We start from the raw sequence: 13,050 nt of genomic DNA, 5'->3' as shown, positions 1-13,050 counted from the left end.
TATATATTTTTTTTTTATTTATTTATTTATTTTTTTTAATTATTTTTTTTTTACACCCTTAATTTTTTTTATTTGTTTTTTTTATTCTTCCTCTGTATAACACTGTACTTGAATCTCTCTCACTGGTGGCTTCTGTATGTAAGGGGAAGATTGTAAGGGAATGTATTTCTTCAGTTTTTTTCCGAAATATACTCAAAAGTTCAATAAAGAAATTTATATATATATTTATATATATATATAGATAAAAAGCTGGATGGAAAGATCCACAGTTCTCCAGTCTCCAGCAAAAGTAGTCACATACTGCAAACCTTTTTCATTTTTATACTTACTCATTGTATATTATTAAAATAAGTAATAATATACAATATAACGTCAAGTGTGATAAGCCAACCCAAAGTATCATGATTTAGTAGAAGGAATGGGATTTATGTTTTATTTCTTTTTTTACATATAAAAATCTGAAATGTTAAAATGAAAGGAGCCCATAGAAATAACAGATTGTCTCCTGAAGAGGCTAATTTGCAGATATAATACAGAGAGAAGAATGTTCAAAAGGCCATCTGTCAGCTTTTGGAAACCAATGTTGAGTTCTTAACATGTTTAGCAGCTCCTCTTTATTCTGTAAACTTCAGGGTCTCCCCCAAGACGCTGCTAACCTTCTGCACAAGTGGAGTCCTCCTCAGAACACTGATGGCAGGGGATACCAGCCTCACAACTGTTACCCATGTCATTGTGGTGAGCATTAGCTCTATAAATATAGCATCTTCAAGCTCATGATTGTAGCCTGAAGCAACTTCATTGATGCTTTATTCCAGTCTGAGGCCAGTATTTGGAATCTGAAGAACAGTATACAGAGATCCCTCGCTATAACGCGGTTCACCTTTCGCGGTCTCGCTGCTTCACGGATTTTTTTGTGCAGTTTTTTGATAGTGCATTGTGTTCTGCGTCCTGATTGGCTAAACAGTCTCTGAGCTCCTTCTCTACCTGTGTGCCAGAGGCAGCGCAAAACCCGACCGGAGGCTTGCTTGACGAGATCCGTCGCTCTGCCGTTGATACAGCTGTGAATCTCACAGGGCAGGTTGGAGGAGACGCTATAATGACATAACTCTGGGCCTTACATAAGTAAGGCCCGAGTGATGCTGTTTTCAGATTCGCTGATCTGAAAACAGGTTTTGTTCTTTGGTTTCAATGTAAGTATTTAATTATGCTGTATAGTAATTGTGAAAACTAAAGGTAACTACGGATACTTGCGGATACTTCGCAGTAACTACTATCGCGGGTTATTTTCGGAACGCAACCTCCGCAAAAAACGAGGGATCACTGTATACTGTTTTATGTAGGTTTTTGATTTCTCAAATTTCCACAACAAATTTAAGAGAAGTTATAGTTCTGGTAGTGAGGATAAAATGTAATTTTTAACTTGTAGTTTGTGTTTTGTAGTAAAATAACGTCATGATTTTGTGACTTGGCCTTTCCAAACAGGATGAGGTTCACGAGCGTGATGGTCTGACTGACTTCCTTCTTACTAAGATGCGGGATATTGTCCAGAGGATTCCCACACTGAAGCTGATTCTCTCTAGTGCAGCTCTGGATATAGATCTATTCCTCCAGTACTTTGACTCCTGCCCTTTGATCCACCGTAAGTCCTGAGAATGTTTGATTTTTCCAAGAATTAAACATCCATCCATACACCTGCATGATAACAGAAGGTCGGTACCTATTTCCTGCGTAATAAACCCTGCCGAATGGGGCCCATAGCAGCTGATGTAAAAACTCTTAGAAGAGGCTGATCTCCACACTGTAAAACAAAACATTCACCCTGCAGTCGGTGGATCACACTTTATCTTCCCTGTTGGTTTTGGTCAGAAGGGCTGATGGCGCAAAAAATGTGCAGCCTTCCTTCAATCCAGTAGCTTGCCATCATCAGTGTCAATGTGCCCTTTGAGATTTCAGTTGGATATATAAAAGCTATGATAAATAAAATGTATTATTATTATTATTATTATTATTATTATTAATAATAAAATAATTATTTACAAATTAGGAGGGAATTGTAACCACAAAAGTAGAGTCAAGAGTGCATGTTCTCATTTTAACCAAGATTAAATAACATTTAGTTTGTCTTTAGTGCAGTCACAGCTTAAGCTGCATAATTGCCTTGCACTTTCTTGAAACCAGTTTCATGTCTTTAGTTATCAGAATGTGGAATGGTTTAGTTGCAAGGTCTTGGTGCATTTCCAGCCCCCCTGTTTTTTTCTGTAGCAGTTTCCAATGTTGTGGTAGAAAGTGTCAACCCAACGGCAGATGTGGTCAATGTCAGCACAGTGCACTCCCTCCAGGGAGAGCAGTACACCCACTTCAATCCTTTGCAGGAATCTCCCATTTCTCAATACTTTTTAAAATGCAACAACAGAGGCGTATAACTGGCAATGGTAATTAATTTGTACTAAAATTATGGAGGAGAGCTCCTTCAGTGACAGATTGCTTCATCCAAAATCCATAAAGGTGCATTATAGAAGGTCCTTCCTTCCAGACTTTATAAACATCACTGATCCCAACAAAACCAATAAGCTATTTACATTCTTGCTATTATTTGCAGTTTGTTTCATTTCTTGCAATCTGCAGTTTTTTATACATATGTATGTTCATTAAAAAAAATGTTTCTGTAAATTACTTGGTTGAAAATTTCTCTTAAGTAAAGCATGCCATTTTTAATAACTGTACAGTAATATTTGTTTCTACACAGACTGTTATTCTTATTTTTACATTGTTAATCTTTGAGTGAATATGCACTCTGACATAGCTTTAACTTGATGCTAATACACTAAATGTTCCCACTGTGAGAAACCTCTGGTAGTTTCCCCATGTTTCTGGATCTCTGAAACACTTACTATTTATTGTTAAGAAAATTATTAGTCATCATTGAAAGAAAAAAATATTTCAAGCAGTTCAAAACAGAACTTTCACAACCTTTCTAAAAGTATTAAAGTTAATTTATAAAATTGGGAAGATTATCTCCTGATCTGATTTATTTGAGAATTCTTTCACCATGACAATATGTTGGTAATCACTTAATCACTGAGGACTTCTCTCTGTTTGTAGTTAAAGGGAAACAATTTGAAGTGAAAGAGCTCTTTTTGGAGGATATCTTGAGGCAGACGGGCTTTAATAGAAAGGACATCTGGAAATATCAGGAAGAGACTCAGAGAAGTATGAAGCTTTTCATTTTGAACCTCCTCCAGCCTTCTCTCTGATTTTATGTTAAGCTCCACTCTCCATGTGATATTCAGAAGAGGGGAAGCAGAAACGATTGACAGAGTGGTGTGAAACAGTGGAGAGCAGTTCTGTTGGTGGGAAACGGACCCACATGTTGGCTCCAGGCTTACTTCATGCCGGCAGCTGTGGGGACAGAGAAGATGAGGGCTCAATTAAGCTGGCAAGCCAAACACACAACATTATACACTATGAAGCACCACAACACACATTCTGTTCACTCTTCTACTGAATATGATGATTGTTTTAACATTTTAGCATTTTGACCCCTCATGTATTTTAATTTTTACATTTTTTTCTTCACACTGAAAGAAGAGACTGTAAGAGAAACAACATTTAGACTTAAGGTTTGTGTAAACTATCTGCGGGATTTAAAAAATACTATAAAACTTGCAAGATTTTACTCACATTTTTTTTCATAAAACAACTTGTTAACAGTACCGTATTTTCCGCACTATAAGGTGCACCGGATTATAAGGCGCACCTTCAATGAATGGCCTATTTTAAAACATAAGGCGCATAGAATATACGCTTCAGTTTTTTTCCGTACTCTATTTTTACACATCCACATTTGTAAAGAAGTGGTCCCGAGTACTTTATATAGTAGGCTGCCCCAGTCATTGTTTCACTCACGGTGTTGGTGTTGCGATATTGTGCCCAACTGCTTTCTGGGTAACACAGACCAACCGACACGCTGCCGCCGCAGTCTCTGTCTCTCTTCCCCCACCCCTTCCCCCTGGCTTTAAATGTGTTATCAAACTTTATTAACAAACCAGCGTTCTAACAGCTATCCCAGCATGCACCGCGCACTTCTTCTTCTACGGGGGAAAATGAAGTCGGCGGCTGCTTACCGTAGTTGCTAGACCTGTTGTGGCTCAATATTGGTCCATATATAAGGCGCACCGGATTATAAGGCGGACTGTCGGCTTTTGAGGAAATTGACGGTTTTTAGGTGCGCCTTATAGTGCTGAAAATACGGTACTTTGTAAAGGTCTTTTTGTGATTCATCATTTCTTTATATTTTGTTTTCAAGAAGCCAGAAGGTTTTCACACTTTAAAGAGATTTTTTTCATTAGTTGCCTGTGTCTTGTCAACTCTCCACTCAGTCCTTGTAGTCATTTTCTATATGTTTATACCACATATGTCCTATATGTTGGTGCTAAATGCAAAAGTAAAAAGTTTGAAAAGTGTTTACAATTTAGCAGGGAACAAGCTTTTAATCAAAGCTAAGTCTTGTTACTAGCAGCCTTTTGAAAAGTCACAACTTATTCAGATTTTTTTCATACAGTTCATTAAAAGAACATTAACAGAGTTTTATGAACAGTTTTTAAACAAAGTAAAGTTCAGATGAACCTCTAGGTAATAACTGCTAATGTTCCACTGAAAGGTGATCCATTCTTACATCTTGTGTCAGATATGTCTGAAGTTTGTGTGACTGTTTTTAAGCCTACCTTATAGATTTAACAAAAAAAATAAATAGAAATGAGAAATGTCTCAGTCAGATAAAAAAAAAAAAAAACAGCAGAAAACGAGTTGCTCTAAAACACCTTAACAGAGGTAAACCAGGGTCTGTGGAACCACAATAACCAGGAATTCAGACCAAAGCATTGCAGATCGTAAGTAAATGACTTGCATTTGAAAAGGAAGGATTTAAAACCATATGTCCACTTTATGTGCACATTGCACAACATGGATCCTAAAACTGGACTGAAAACAAGGGAAACAGTGAGTTCCAGAAAGCCTGAACAATTTTTCCATAGTTCCATTATGTTTTTCATCATCTTAGTGAAGTGCTGTCTACAGAACACGTTGTCTGTGAACATTTTATTATGTGTCACAGAACGAAAATGACACAGATCAGCTTGAACCATGGCTGCTGCGGGAGATGGACTCCTGCATTTCCAGCATTTTCCTGCATGAAGACCAGGAGGCTTTCAATCAGCTCTTCAACCTCATTCTAAATGAAAGTGTCCCTGGTAAGATTCTTTCTTCACATCAAATTTGTCTACATACACTAATCTACATTTAATTTGAAGCTGAAATAACATTACATATGATGTAAAGAACACAGTAGACAGATCAGGGAGGAAGTAAGGAAGGCTAAAGCAAATGTAGGTTCTAAAACTATATCCCACACTTTGAACAGTCTCACAGAGCTCTGGTCAGTCCTTCATCTGAGAAGTGGACCAGTATGGCATAACGACTATACTTATCAAGAAATGAATGTCCACAAATACAACAGACCTTGATGTATAGAAAATTTTGCCTTAATTATTATAACCTAATATCTCAATTAGAAACATTGAAATTGGTAGAATCTAGAGACAACTGGATGTTGTGCTTTTGCAAGAACAATCAGAGTAGACTGATAGGGTGAAGCAATATGTAAGCTGAATTAATGTACTGTTCTGATCAATTTTATTTCAAGAATGCCATTAGTCGTAGGTTATGTGTGTAAAAATACCAATTTTATTGTAAATATTGGGGGTGTAGTAACACAATAATCTCACGATACGATATACGATATTCTGATCAAACACAATATATATATCACGATATTTGGCAAATGATACAATTCAATGCACTTTTACAATATTCTGACAGGTTTTAGAGGGACAGAGTGATTTTGGTAACATTTTGTGTGCCATAGACTTGGATTTAATTAGCTGAAAACTGATTCTGATTGGACAAAGACTGATTGGACAAAGACTTAGAATCTACAGCTGGACAAAATGAATCAAAATGCAGTGAGAAATTTTGTTTCTGTCATTTAATTCATGTGGATTTGACATAAAACTCAAAGTTTCAACAGTGATCCGGGAGCTGAGTGGGGAGATTAGCAGCCTCTGTAGACTCTCAATATGCAAATGATTGTACTTATGTTTTTCTTTTGGACTTACTGTGGCTACATTTTGGACTTTGAGTCACAGAAAAACAAAACCCGATTTGGAAAAATGTAAACTTTTTTCATTGTGGAACGCTCAAATATTCATAACAAATGGTTTTTATAATTTAGGATGACAATAAATACCGTACATTTCTTAAACTGATGTAAAAAATATTCCAAGCATCACCATTTTATAAAATTAGCATGAAAATGAAGGCACTTCCTCATTGTTTGTATGCAATTTTTGACAAAACATCACAGGTCAAAACAAGATGACAAAAAATGTACAATCGTGTGTTGGGGGGGGGTTAAGAAAAAGGTCTCCTGGACTATGGGGACGAGGCTTTTTTACTTTGACTCCCGGAGTTAGCCGTGGCTGTAAACTGTTTACTACTAGCTGTTGGGGGAGTGGCTCTGCCTCACCCTGTAGTGATCGACTCCTTGCAGCTGCGCAGCGCCACTATTCCCCTGCTAGGATCTCTGAGTAGCTGCCTCTCAGACTGCCAGAATCTCATCGTACTCCCAGTCTCTGATAATGTTTGTCAGTTGCTAATAAGAATGATCGTCATAATGGCAATCCTCACTGCGCCCAGAGTCCGGCTGCGGGTTTCCCCTCTTTATCTTCCAGCTCAAAACGCAGCTCCGCTACCTGCTGCGCGTTGATTCTTCAGGTAATCCTTTATATACAGAACAGAAACCACTAAGCTAAAAGCAAATTACGAAGTGGATGCCACCAGTCGCTCCAATATCCAAACTTTGCATTAATTTTGCGATCTCACTGTATTTGCCGCTACACCGTTCCACTTCTCTTTCACAGTTACTTGCGCAACTTTACTTTGTTTCTTAGCAACAAAACGCAGCCCATCGTTATTTATTGAAGATTAGAGATTTCCAAAAACAAAGGAATCTAATGTTGCATTTTGTTTTTTACGTTTGGAAGCTCATTCCCTGTCACATAACCGGAAAAAACGTTTTTTGACATTTCTCTGACATTTGGAAAAATACGGTTAACTTAATTTAGCATAAGGCCTATTAACACAATTTGAAAACTGGTGTGTAGTTTATAATGTGAGCTTTAAGCACAAGTTGAAAGTGAGACTGGGGGGAGGTGGAAACTTGCTGTTACACCATCACAAATCAGACATGTTAACAAGACGTATAGGCCTATGGACCCCTATGGTTTAAAATATAGATACTCACGGATGAAAAATATATATCTTCCGACGGGGAAAAAAATCGATAAATATCGTAGAGTCAATATAATTATACAGCCCTAGTAAATATGAAGACTTAATACTGTAGAATAAAGATGATGCTTGGATGTCAGTACAAAACCAAAACAGATACATACGCTCTTATACTTGAAGTAATGCATAATGAAAGCAGGTTTGGATGAAGGATCTCTCTTCTGTCCTGAATTGTGGTTCAGTGGACTTCATGCACAGTGAGACCGGCTCCACGGCTCTGATGGTGTCAGCAGCGCGGGGATTCCTTCCACAAACGCAGCAGCTGCTCAGTATGGGTGCTGATATCAACATAAAGGCATCTAACGGGTGGTAGGAAGGCACACATTTCTTTCCTATAATGCAAAGCTTTGATTACAAAGATTAAAGTGGCTTTTAAAGTGGCCAATGGTACCAACTCAAAAGACGGATAACTTGAATAATGGAGTAGATGTTGTCACAATATAGTCTATTAGTTTTGCTTTGATGAAAATATTTACAAACTGTTTGACACATATGACTTTTTTGACATCTCTTTTCAGGACTGCTTTAGACTTTGCTAAACACTTCCAGCAGACAGAAGCAATGGATATCCTCAAATCTTCAATGTGAGTCTATTAAACAGTATTGACAGGAGCTAATGGTCCGTATGCAGTGGATCATTAGAGGTAGCAACCAAAGGGAACTACTCAACTATATAGTTATGTATCAGAAATTTTAATCAGTCTCAAAAGTTTGGTCAGAGATCTGAAAAGTCATCCTTACACTTCATCAATGAGTTCTAGTTGCATACTTTGTCAGAAGGAGTGGGATGAATGTCCGTCCATCCATCCATTTTCTAACACCCTTGTCCCTAATGGGGTCAGGATGAATACATATTCATCAATATATGTATTGCCAGAATTACATTATTGAGACTTTATTAGTAGGTTTTATTATTATAATGGATGTAGTCATTAGGCCTAACACAAATTTTGCTGAGCGATTAATTGTCTCAACAATTATTGCGATAAACTATAATATTGTTTGAAGACAATTTTAAACTGATGTAATGGTAATGGCAATGCAAGCACATTCTGCAAAAAATAAATAAATTTTATTTTCAAARGAACACTTAACACTGGAACTGGTAAACAAAATAACCAAAACAACCAAAAATAAAATGGACTCTCAGTTTCCGTTAACAAAAAAATGCACTTCAATAAAAACTAAACACAACATAAAACCAAGGTGGAAATAAAAACTACATTCAACTAAAAGAGTACAATTATGAAGTACCGTATTTTCCGCACTATAAGGCGCACCTAAAAACCTTCAATTTCCTCAAAAGCCGACAGTGCGCCTTATAATCCGGTGCGCCTTATATATGGACAAATATTGAGCCACAACAGGTCTAGCAACTACGGTAAGCAGCCGCCGACTTCATTTTCCCCCTTAGAAGAAGAAGCGCGCGGTGCATGCTGGGATAATTGTTAGAACGCTGGTTTGTAATCTATTAATAAAGTTTGACTGACCTATCTACCTACCGACCGTCTAGAATCAGGTCGTCTGCAGGCCATTTAGCACCACGTTCTTCACGAACCTGCTGTGCGCAAACGGAGAAGGGTGACCATCGTCCGGCCACGTCCTGGCCTCTCCTGCAGCGTCTATTCTATGCACCTTATATATGAAAGGTGCGCCTCATATATGAAAATAGTTTTAAAGTAGGCCATTCATTGAAGGTGTGCCTTATAATCCGGGGCGCCTTAGTGTCTTATACGGTATGTATACTTCATAATCAGGTACTCGGCTTATCGGAGTACCTGATGCAAGAGTTCACTCCTACTTACAGGAGGGGTCAGTGAAGAGCACCAGAGTTCAGCCTTTTTTCATCCAGTGTCATCAATAGAGAAAAAGGCAGGAAGAAACGATAAAGTCGATAAATTAAAATGAGGTTGATAATTTTTATTTATAATGCCATTAATTGATTTATTGTTTATCATGACAGGCCTGGTAGCGACTAAAAGAATCACAAATTATTGTATTAGAAATTATACCGTTATGTGATGCGATGGACTGGCAACCTGATCTGACTGGAGCGTGCCTCTCACCAATTGACCGCTGGAGATGAGCACCAGCTCTCCTCGCAACCCGGCAAGGACAAGTGTGTTACATAGTGGATGGATTGATGTCCAATAATTAACTGAATTAATTAAGGAAAGAAACCTAAACAGCATCAACAGACATGATATCTAATCGGTGAAAGAGAAAATCTGAAGGGAACTGAAAAGGGATTGACTTTTGGTCCAGTATAGGACTTTTGTGTCACCACTCTTGGAGCGGAGTTTGGACCTTTAACCCCTAATTAATTAAGATGGCAGCACAGATGTTTTATTGTGAAAATTCACCTCAGACTGGCTGCTTGTGTCTGACACTGCCCTCCGATTGTAGAATTCAGGGGTTTCTTCACTGTGAATTTCCAACCAAATTATAAACCATTCTGGAAGCAATGCTGCATAAGCTATTCTCTACTCCAGGGGTGGAGAACTTGAGGCTCTCAAGCTGCATGCAGCTCTTTGACGGATCATGTGCAGCTCTTTGATACCAAAATTTCTCACTACTTATTGAAGGCAGGACTGACAAAAGCAGCATAACGTGAAGCAGAGCAAGCTGCTGCTGCACAAGATAGTAGCAAACATATGTGATATGAGTTTGCGCAACAGATTCTGGTGACGTTAAGGGGCAAAGCAAACTGGTTCTGATCACATTAACACAATCAGTGGTGTGCACATTGCGGTGACGCTCAGAGTGGCAGGTTTGTGGATTTGAGATATATAGTGATTTTTCTATTGCAGAACAAAGTGAGAAAAATCAGAGAGAAGAGACTCCTACGAGAGATAAAATTAATAATGATATTTATTATGATGCCTCAGACCCGCTGTGTTTAACCTTTAAGTAAGGTTTAATTTGTATTAATGCTTGAATATTAATGTTTATTAAATGCCCCCTTAAAACTATTGAGCAGGGGTGAATCCAGGAAGTTTTTAAATAGGACTAAAAGGGGGGCAGTGATGATGATCTTGGGTTGTTGCACCAAAAATAATGGTTAAACTAAATTCTCCTGCATGTTTCAAAAATGTCCTGCATGAGACATTTCCACATCTGACAGTTTGGCAGACGGAGCTCAAAAGTTTTCTGTATATCTGTGAATACATTTTTACTGCACCTAAGCAAGTCCAATCTTTGTCTTGTTTTCACTTACACGTGTAAAAGAGTAGCTATAGCAGGGTACAAACCAAATCTAAAGACACTTGTAAAATGAACACTGTCAGGTGTCCCTCTAAAGCATTAGGGACTAGAAAAAAAAGCTGTTTCAGCAAGCAATGTGGTATAAAGCTAATCTTGAAATTGTTAGGTGATTCTTTACTGTGATGATGAGCTTTATTTGGCTCTTAATGCTGAACTGGTTCTACATCCCTGCTCTAGTCTAATAATAGTAATATTAACGCTTCGGAGTGATCCAATTAAACTACGATTATTCCAATTAAGATTTTCATTGAATTAAGTCGTTTGTTAAAGTACTGAATCTCTGGATTGAGCTAAAGATTAGGATGATGGCAAGGAGACTTTCCAACCTCAAAGGCTTGGAGGTCATCGCTAAACATGAAACCTTCAAAATACCAACGGAAACATGCAATTATAACAAGGGATTTATTGTTATAATGCTAATAAAGCTTTTTCCATAGAAGGGCATAAATTATTATTTTTTTTAATTAATAAAATATAAACAAATTATTTTTCTTTCCCAAATCAATACCATTATTGTATAGCTTTATTACCATATGTTTTTCAAGATACCCGTTTCCTTCCTATCAGAAACAAACTTCTTGTTTCAATGAAAATCATTTGGAATAATTGTAGCTTATTTGTTTTGGAAATCTCAAGTAAAAGGCGTGAAAGCAGTTCTAATCGAAACAATGGGGTTACCTGTGTTGCATTAAGCCTGTGAGCCAACTGTACCATTTTTAGTTGTTAACCTAAAAATGGCTGAAAGTGATGTGTGTTTTCTGGTCTTTCCTAAAATCCCCCCCATTCCCCTGCCCCTGGTGACAACAAACCGAATTCATCAACCATGTATTTCACCATTTTCAAAGAAACTGAAGATCCATGATCTGCACTAGTCATGCCTGCTGCCCTAGCTGCTTCTTATATTGCTGGGATGATTCCTAGGGTGACATCAGCACATCGACGACAACACAAGCCCAGTTCCTGTAGAAGCACATGATTGTTTACTTATATATTTTTTAGGATAATTGTGAATACTATAAACAATTAAAAGCAAAAATGTTCTTTTGTTTCTGTGCAGACCTTTGGGGGAAGTGAGCAGCCTGGAGGAATCAGCGTTGGTACAGTGCAGTCCTACAGAGCTGAGCAGTGAAGAACAAGAGCTTCTCAAACAGTACCACCACAGCTTTGATGACCAGCGGGTGGACTTGGATCTCATCATGACATTGCTCCACAACATCTGCACCACCACTACTGAGGGTGAGGTTTAGCATTGAGGCAAACAACCCCTTCCATCCAGTTTGAACTGTTTTCTTTACACTCTGGGTTCATTTGCAGTCTCACAGCTTGCTTTTTGGACCTCTGTATTACAAGTCAGTAAAATAATGTTACGCCTGAGACTGTTCTGTGTTCTGTGACTGCAGGAAAACTGAACAATATGGACATAATGCAGTAGCTGATTATGGGTGCATAAAATAATGGTAGGATAAAATCTGTCTGAAAGAAGATAAGAAGTATATACTTATTTCATGACTACAGTTTTTATTCTGTTTCAAAACTCTACAGTTTTGTTTTTTTCATCAGACATGAAAATTGTAGGTTTTCACTTTTCAAGTGTTGATTGCTTTGTAGTGGTAATTTGCTCATCATATACCAAAAGTAACAATACAGCCTTGAGAATGTGAAACTTGAAACTCTTTACGCAAAGGCAGCATTCAGTAATCTGCTTTATGACCACAATGACATTTTTCATGGGTGCACCGATTGCAGTTTTTTGGCTGACCACAGATCTTTAAAAAACCTGACCTTCAGATTATGATTTCAAATTTGATTACAATTTTGTTTGTCTGAAGAGCCAGTAAATGTAGCAACAAAGTCGCTAAGTTGGCAACAGTTGGGTGCCTATTGTTACATGCAGATGAGACTTGGGGGGCGTTTACACGGCAACGATCCAACAAAAACGGCACTTTTGTTCCGTTTTTGTTGGATCGTTTACACTGTAACATTCTAATTACGATCTGTGTTTACACAGTAACGGTACACATCGAAAACGTGTAATGCTCTCGCTGCGTCTAGTTGGTGCTAGGTTCTTTGAAACTTTGAAAGTGCCCATGTGTTTAAAAAAAAGTTGTACTTGAAGGCATGTGGATTTCCGTGAGAGAACACGCATTGTGTGGGTTTGATTAGGGCGCATGCAGTTGGAAAAAGTGGGATAACTTTGCTGAAACACCTTGTTTGAGCTTTCACGGTTTCCGTAGCGAGACCCAGACTGGAAGCTGTTTATTGTTTTTACCTTGGAATGGCCAACAGTCTGTTATTCCCATATCAATTTGATAAAATAGGAGTTCCCACACGTCCCATATCCGTGTCCTCTGTTACCTTTTTCAGCAGTTAAAACAGTTT

At 37.9% G+C, this 13,050-nt stretch overlaps 1 protein-coding gene across 2 annotated transcripts in view; it reads left to right on the top strand.

The window, feature by feature from the left end:
• The window catches only part of ythdc2 (YTH domain containing 2), a 46,419-nt gene that overhangs the window by 10,543 nt on the left and 22,826 nt on the right, over nt 1-13,050 (top strand). For both annotated transcript variants that reach the window (XM_008423091.2, XM_008423089.2), the window contains exons 7-14: nt 633-735; nt 1,483-1,639; nt 3,103-3,210; nt 3,291-3,436; nt 5,114-5,249; nt 7,590-7,716; nt 7,926-7,991; nt 11,729-11,907. In XM_008423091.2, coding sequence (XP_008421313.1) covers nt 633-735; nt 1,483-1,639; nt 3,103-3,210; nt 3,291-3,436; nt 5,114-5,249; nt 7,590-7,716; nt 7,926-7,991; nt 11,729-11,907 — 1,022 coding nt within the window. The remainder of the gene's footprint in view (nt 1-632; nt 736-1,482; nt 1,640-3,102; nt 3,211-3,290; nt 3,437-5,113; nt 5,250-7,589; nt 7,717-7,925; nt 7,992-11,728; nt 11,908-13,050) is intronic.

Source organism: Poecilia reticulata, linkage group LG12 (assembly GCF_000633615.1).
Source record: "Poecilia reticulata strain Guanapo linkage group LG12, Guppy_female_1.0+MT, whole genome shotgun sequence".
NCBI classification, from domain to species: Eukaryota; Metazoa; Chordata; class Actinopteri; order Cyprinodontiformes; family Poeciliidae; genus Poecilia; species Poecilia reticulata.
The sequence above is the reverse complement of the archived record's forward strand: the minus strand, read 5'-3'. Positions and strand labels throughout refer to the sequence as shown.